Below are 8,104 nucleotides of genomic sequence, written 5' to 3'. Positions count from 1 at the left end.
GCAGGAACTCGGTGTTTAATATGACTCGACCATAGACGTCAAATGATTTTGGATGTCTCTAAGCTCGATCTCACAGCAAGTCCATGGCCAGGTCGATGTGCTGCATCAAGAAACACCAAAAAATTATTTGTTATTCATTTAATAAACACAAAGTGACGTATACATACAAAATACGAAATGAATAGTTCACTTATATCGTCGGCGAGTCAAGCTCCCGAAGTCGTGATATCGTGGAACCACTTGTAAGCGTCCGAGACCGTCCGGTTACCTATCGTGCGGGTAGCTCTGAAAAAAAGGGAAATGTTAAAATAAGCATAGACGAGTTAGCGTACAGTGCTTTATTAAAATCATACAATACTTACCTGGGGATAATTCTCTTCCACTCCGTCTCGAATGCTTTCCACTTGGCATTGTCCACCTCTCTGAATAAGTTCGGGTACGTCCCATTGATGAATGTCCTTCTCTTGGCCTCAGCCGTAAAGGGGAAAACAACATACTGTGACGGCACTCTCAACCTCTTGCCGACCACCTACTCCGTCTCATGAACAGCATGTCTCTTACCCTCAATCACGATGGGCATCCTCTCACCCTCCTCCGTCGCCACCTCATCCGTCCCCCCATCGGGGCCTCTCCCTCTGTCGCCACCTTCTCCGCCCCTCTCATCGGGGCCTGCCCCTCTGTCGCCACCTCCTCCGTCTCTCCTATCGGTGCCTCCCCCTTTGTCGCCCCTCCCATCGGGGTCACCCTATCCCCCTCCATAGATAACCAGAATGATTCTAATGTCTCGTCATGCTAAAAATGTGGGTGACCCCCCTTTCCATCACCATATCTGCCACCCTCTCGATCATCTCTACCATCCCCTCTGTCCCCCCATCACCTAGCGGCTAAATCTCCTCTAAGTGTCGCTACCGCATCCTGAAGGTCGACAACGCAAGATCGTAGCAGTCCAACATCATGGGATAGATCGTCAACCCTCCTTGTCAACTCTCGTCCCATATCGTCGACCCTCCCTGTCAGATAGTCGACCTTCCCCGTCAGATCATCGACCCTCCCGGTCAACTCTCGTCCCAGATTATCGACCCTCTCCGTCAACTCTCGTCGTAGCGCACCGACCTCCTCTACTATAAATCCAGTCGGACGGGCATACAAGTCATCGGTGTGTGTTGGCTATACACGGGGGACGTGTCTGGACGAGGGAGAAGGAGATACCCTCGGCGGTGGTGATGCCCTCGGCGGAGGTAATGCCAATGGCGGCCGCGATGCCCTCGACGGAGGTGATGCCAATGGTGGGGGCGATACCCTCGACGGAGGTGATCGTCGATCAGCCGGACCGCCCTCCTACATAAATAACATTAAAAATTATTAAATAAATTTATACGTCTATGATATTCAATAAATTATATTTAATTCACATACCCAATCTCGATCCACACTCGGATCAGACATCTGCTCGTCTTCGGTATGTGGAACACCTACATCCCGCACAAGACCCCGAGCCTCCTCCTCCTCCTCCTCCTCCTCCATCGACGGCGTCAACTCAGGTATGACTTCAAGCTAACATAGACATTTGAACTAGTTAACGATCATGTAAACAGATTTAAACTACGTATAATATAAATCACAAATGCATATACTTACCTGGAGATCGTCGGGAGGGCCGATAACTGTTTTCCAGGGGACATCCCTCCGCTCGCGACGATTTCCAATGATGCATTCGAGGGCATCGTGTCTCCACTCGCTTCGCGAAGCGGGCTCCCAGTGCAGGGACTGTCTCATACACCCAAATCTGCAACTCATACACTTATTATGCATAAATGTAATATACTAGAACTTTAACTTTAATTATATTAAACATTTACCTGCACCGCTAACGGCAATCCATATGTATCGTATTTACGCATTGACCCTCTTGACCTCGAGTGTAATTTGGTGAAGACATGTACGGTGTCTTCATAGCATCTCTGGCCCCATGGATAGTTGTTGAACGCATCAATGTCGTCAACAACTTCCAAATCAAAAATGTCGATGACAGTCTTCTTGTGATGACACCTCATCACACTCTCAAGGATGTAGACCAGCCCAAACTTCAATCTCTCTAACATCTGGTCGCACCCCCTAATCCCGACCATCAACTCGAGTAGATGCATTGACCCGTGTCCCTGGAAGTATGTCTCGTACAGCCTATTGCTTTTCTCAATGGCTACATCGTCGCCTATAATCCTCAGTCCAGTGATCAAGCTAAACTCATAAATCGAGAAACTGACGACCTTGCCCTTGAGGTCGAAGTGGAGGGAATCGCCGTCGACTGGCCTCAAAAGCCGACATAGAAGTGCATCGATGATCTGTCCTGAGTACTGCACCTCTCGCATCCGGTACAGTGGCCACAAGAAGGACTGTCGCAGCATATCTCTGTGATAATCATCAAGCAACTCCAACACCGCAGTGAAATTCTCAAAGCTACTATCCGTCTCAACTCCCCATGTAAATGATACTTCATTCTGCAAAAATTCAAATGTTAGAACATTGAGCAATAGATAATAAAGTAACGCATAATCTCAAAAAATCAAAGCAACCGAATTATAACTATCATACAATACGCAAGACATTGACGCTAATAACAAAATAAATTCAATGCAAATTTAAAAATTAAAATAATTTATTTTATCTTGTATATTACATTTGGAAAATATATTTAAAAAAAAATTTCAAATTAAATACATTTTAAAAAAAATAAAGAATATCAATATTAAATAAATTAGAATAAAATCAAAGATTATTTCATAAAAGAAAAATAAAAGGAACAAAATAAATTGTTAATTTCGGACAACATTATCTATTCAATTATTAAATTATATAAAAAAAGGGAATTATAAAAAAATTTAACATAATTATTATTTAATCAAATTAATCTTGTAATCATTTGGAAAATATATTTACGAACAAAAAAATTTCAAATTAAATACAGTTTTAAAAAATTTAAAAAACAAATATATTATCTAAATAAATTTGAAAAAAAAAATTCAAAGATTATTTCATAAAAACAAAAATAAAAGGAACAAAATAAATTGTTAATTTTAGATAATATTCAATTATTAAATTATATAAATAAAAGACAATTATAAAAATTAAATAATTAAATTATATGAATAAAATGAAAGACAGCTATAAAAAATAAATAAATAAATAAATAAATAACATAATTATTTTATCAAATAAAAAAATAAATTAATTATAAAAATTATTTTCGGACCATGACTGTTTAACAGTTGACCCACGACTGTATCCGACTGTTAATAGTCGTCGTCTTCCCACAGGCGATTTCGTCATTGTCGACGATGAAGAGGTCCAAAAATTACAAAAAATTCATATTTTTCACCCCATTCACACCCATAATCTAACAACTTTAAATGATGACGAATTTAAACCGAATAAACGTAAAAATAATGAATCTAAAAACTGAAACTTGTAATAATAAACTTCGAGCGCCAAAACTAACCGGAATAGTAGCATGCAGGTACGGATTGAACGTTGGTGTTTTCGACTGGTGGTTGATCGGTCGTTCTTCAGGCAGTTGGCGTCAATTTTCTTCGAAGTGCGGTCGGTCGGTCGGTTTGGATTTTTTCTAACAGTCGGTGTATAGTGAAGGGTAAAATCGCCGTTTTAGTGTAAACTTATATTTTAACTTTTTTTTTATTCATTTAATGGGTCAAAAGCCAATGTTAAAATTTGCTACAGTCTAAAGGTCATTTCCATGTATTTCCTCCAATCCCAGCGGGCATGAAAACATCCGATTCTGTTGGTATGTTCAAGTAATTTTAATTTTTAAATAAAATAAAAGATAAATGTACTCCCGTACCTCAAAATTTTCTTGTTAGATACACTCTTCTCGACATTGGAGGATTCTCATTTCTTCGAACGATTATAAGGCTATGAAATCCATTGTTTTCACGAGAAGGTTTATAGCTTTTCAAAGAACAAGTCCTCAGAGTTGGTTCATTTTCTTTTATTTTCGACTGAAAATTTTGAGTCTCGTGGTTGCCTTTTTAGCCATCATAATCAATTTCACTCTTATGTAAAACTTTTTCAATGCTTTCTCCAGCATGCTAAAATATACGTTTTTAGTACTTTTTCAATATTTAGGGAGTGTAAGATTCCCATTTTCCCCAAAATATATTTTTCCTTCTCTTTTCAATATTGAAAAAATATTATATGTAAATAAAATTTTTTTCCTTCTTTTTAACCTCACATTCGTCATCAATCTACTATTTTAAAATATACATTCTTTAAAAAGAATTAATAAAGTACGCTTACGTAAAAATCCTTTATTCAAACAATTGGCAAGCACATTAAAAACCCACCACTTTCACACGTGACTTTAATTTACACTGCTGGTGCTAAAAACTACATGAATTCTTTTTCGATACTCCATTCTTATCTTCAAATCACTTCTAACAATATTTTGAAAAGCTAATTGTTGGGCTTTTAACGTAAGGGCACATTCATTTTTAATGTACTCATATAATTATAAGCAAGAAACATAGAGGAATGGATATTATAAAAGCAAATCAAAACAAAATGTGGGCAATCATATTTAAGAAAAGCAAAAATGGATACAAATCTGATAATACAGTCTTTGATGCCATCAAATAATATTTGTAATCCATTATCTGCCATCTCAAGCAGCTTCTTAATAAGCCAGCCATGAAATCTGCTAGATGTTTACCGAAGAAGACACGACTTCAGCACTGCATACCGGACAAACCTACACCAGTACAGAATTTATACATCCGTTAAGTCTATCGAGTACAAGAACAAAATTATTGAATTTCATCTGCAGTAAATAAACTTCCAGTGAGATCTCGAATTTTGTCACAGAACTTTAATTTGTCTCAATTGGGTCATTAAACTTCATTTCAGTTTCAAATGTTTCCATTCCGTCAACTATCATCCCCCAAACTAACCTGATGGAATTGTTTAATTGGCAGCTAAACCACAACGAATTTTTCATGTTATTGCTTAGTAGCATGCCAACTCTGCCCAAATGAAATGTTAAAAAAGCACATTTTTCATTTGATACTTTTCAGCCGTGGCCTAATGTTTAGTTGGCATGCCATATAATGGAACATAGCATCACGAAGAAGATACGTTGTGGACTGGCTCTGGCTGCCAACTAAACAATTTTCGTCAGCTTGGTAGGGGCAGAATATGACAAGAGTAATGATATTTGAAACTAAAACTCAGTAATCCAAGTGAGATAAATTAAAGGGAAAATTGCAGTAGAAGCCCCAAACTTTTGAAACATTAGCAAACTTTCCCCAAACCTTTGATTTGTTGCAACCGTCATCCCTAACCTTTCCAAATGTTGCAGGGGAAGCCCTTTTGGACGGTTTCCATCCACAATTCCATTAGTTGACCAAAAATTTAACTTTACCACATTTTTAATATTTCATTAGAAGGGGTAAAATAGTAAATTTTCATTTATCATATGATATAGTAATTAAATTAAAAAATGAAAAATAAAAAAACATAACCTGTCTTCTTCCTTTCACCCCGCCACCACCCCCATCCCTAACTCAAATCCAAAAACCACACCGCCACCACCGCCGGTGCCGCCACAACAACCCGATGTCGACCCCTCAGCAACCACCTACCTGTCGGTCCCACCGTACGAACCTTCCTCCAATTTCACGTAATCCCCAACCCCGAAATCCTCTTCAACAAGCCACAGAATCAAATTCCAGGTTTTCCATACCAAATCAAATTATTTTCACCAAAAAGTACAATTATTTCCCTAGAAAAATCAAACTGAAGAACATGAGTACAATTATAATCCCTCTAATTGAGGGGTTTTCAGGTTATCAAAATAATTGCATAAATTCTTCGATGCGGGGACTTATAGTTTCAATCTGGAGGATTTGTTGAGGGCTTCAACAGGAAAAGAAAGTGTTGATACTAATTATGAAGCTGTGTTAGAAGAAGGCAGCATTGTTGCGGTGAAGAGGCTAAAAGATGTGGTGGCTTCGAAGAGAGAATTCGAGCAGCAAATGGAAGTTTTGGGGAAGATTAAACATGAAAATGTGCCACCATTAAGATATGGTGACGGTGGCGGCGCCGACGGTGGTGGTTGTGGTGGTGGTGGTGGTGAGGATTTTGGATTTCAGTTAGAAGTGGGGGTGCTGGCGGGGTGAGAGGAAGAAGACGATTTTTTTTTTTAATTTTCTAATTTAATTACTATATAATGTGATAAATAAAAAATTACTCTTTTACCTTTTAAAATATTAAAAATGTGGTCAAAGTTAAATTTTTTATCAACTAATGGAATAGTGGATGGAAATCATTCAAAAGGGCTTCCCCTACAACGTGTGGAAATGTTAGGGGTGACGGCTGCAACAAATCAAAGGTTTGGAAAAAGTCTGTTAATATTTCAAAGGTTTGGAGCTTCTGCTGCAATTTTCCCTAAATTAAATCTTAGCAAGTCATGTGAGACTCAACGAAATTAACCCTTCAATCGCAATAATGAATGAAATAAAAATGCTAAGTTTAGCCTTATGAAATTGGTCTTCCATACTATGACGTTTAGGGATTGTATTTATTCGAAAAAAAAAAGGCGTGATAGGGACATAAGCCAAATGCAAAGGCAAATCAAATGTCGCCAAACTAAAGTAATAAACTGGGCATATAAATGTGTACACACACATCTATTTGCCATCAAATTTAAGAAAGCAATATGGATTCATTGACCTGGAAAATACAACATCATTGGGAGTTGAAAATATTTCGAGAGCAAAACAACAGTTGTAGAATATTATATTACTCGAGATAAAACAAAATATTGGCACAAAAACAAATGGTTCCTAGTATTTTTTCATTAAATTCCTTTTTTTCTTAACCATGTTTTATTGGTCTAATCAAATGTGCAAGAAGCAAACATGACTTCATGTATCCCCTGAAGTAAATTATGTGCTTTTGAATCTTAGAATTAAAGAAAACATAAAGCATACCTTGTTTATTCTTAACCAATTGTTTATACATTCAGGATGGTAAAAATGTTTGCAGGAAAGCACAGTCAAGGTGTCACCATCCTCGTATTCCAACCTACATATAACACAGCTGAGGTACAAGGGTAAATCGCTGTCAGAGATTGGACATTCATATGGGGGGCAAGGGAGTAAAAAAGACAAAAATGAAAGAGTAGTCATAGCATATTATCATAACAATCATAGAAACTAGGCAATGTGTACTAACGAATCATTGTTTCCATCCTGAATGCTTTGTGATTTATAATTGACTGAAGGCAGAGAGGCAATTGTTTCAGCAGTAAGACCCCTGCTCTCTGTCCCAATAACTTCACCCAGGGCAAGTAATTCCTGAAACGCCAAGTCAACCAATGAACTCAAAGTAAGATATACCTCGAACAAAAGAAATGATGCAGCCGCAAAATTTACCTCATATGAAAGTTCCTCTGGATCAACTTCCTCCCATGCATCCTAAAAGATTCATTAAGAGATGCTTCAGAAGAATTCAACCAATAAAATATAAAATCCAAACTATTACGAGCTCATCAAGGATAGTGTAACTGTGTAAGGATGTACTGGAAACAGAGTGCAGGACTATATGCAATTCAATTGACAAAGTGCAATTACAAAATTACTTGTTTCATGGTTAAAGCAGAAACAAGAATCTCCAGGAAATGTAATGTGTCAGACTTAACTTGCAACACAAAAATTCAAGAAACAATTTGTAATAGTCGTACCAAAAAAGCTCCTTGCTAATTTGCATGGTCAACTATTAATACCATGGTGAAAGATTGTAGAAGGGGAAGTATTGAAAGAGGGAAGACACCTCACTTCGTTGTTTTGTTGGAAGAGAAGGGAGAGGTAAAGCAAAGTGGGAGGCTCGATTCAATTCTTTCTAATCACTATTTACGAACTTCCCATTTGAACGGTAAAGGTCGGGTGAAACATCCACCACCCAAAATACAATAAAATGATTCATGGTATCAAGGTAATATGATGTATAGCAATCTCTCCCCTTTTTCCATTAGAAAGGAGGAGCTAAATAAAACAAAGATAATGGTTTACTTTCTTTTTTTTTGGTTTTGTGG

The 8,104-nt window shown here is 37.6% G+C and overlaps 1 protein-coding gene across 3 annotated transcripts in view; it reads right to left on the bottom strand.

Annotated features, from left to right (window-relative positions):
* Positions 1-4,522: 4,522 nt before the first annotated feature.
* LOC111395415 (E3 ubiquitin ligase BIG BROTHER-related-like) overlaps positions 4,523-8,104 on the bottom strand; it is a 13,155-nt gene continuing 9,573 nt past the window's right edge. For all 3 annotated transcript variants that reach the window (XM_023021393.1, XM_023021394.1, XM_023021395.1), the window contains 4 exons: positions 7,446-7,487; positions 7,246-7,367; positions 7,002-7,110; positions 4,523-4,762 (listed from right to left, as the gene is read on the bottom strand). In XM_023021393.1, coding sequence (XP_022877161.1) covers positions 4,712-4,762; positions 7,002-7,110; positions 7,246-7,367; positions 7,446-7,487 — 324 coding nt within the window. In that variant the 3' untranslated portion in view covers positions 4,523-4,711. The remainder of the gene's footprint in view (positions 4,763-7,001; positions 7,111-7,245; positions 7,368-7,445; positions 7,488-8,104) is intronic.

This window comes from Olea europaea, chromosome 6 (assembly GCF_002742605.1).
Source record: "Olea europaea var. sylvestris chromosome 6, O_europaea_v1, whole genome shotgun sequence".
NCBI lineage: Eukaryota > Viridiplantae > Streptophyta > Magnoliopsida > Lamiales > Oleaceae > Olea > Olea europaea.
This window is presented reverse-complemented; position numbering and strand designations above follow the sequence as displayed.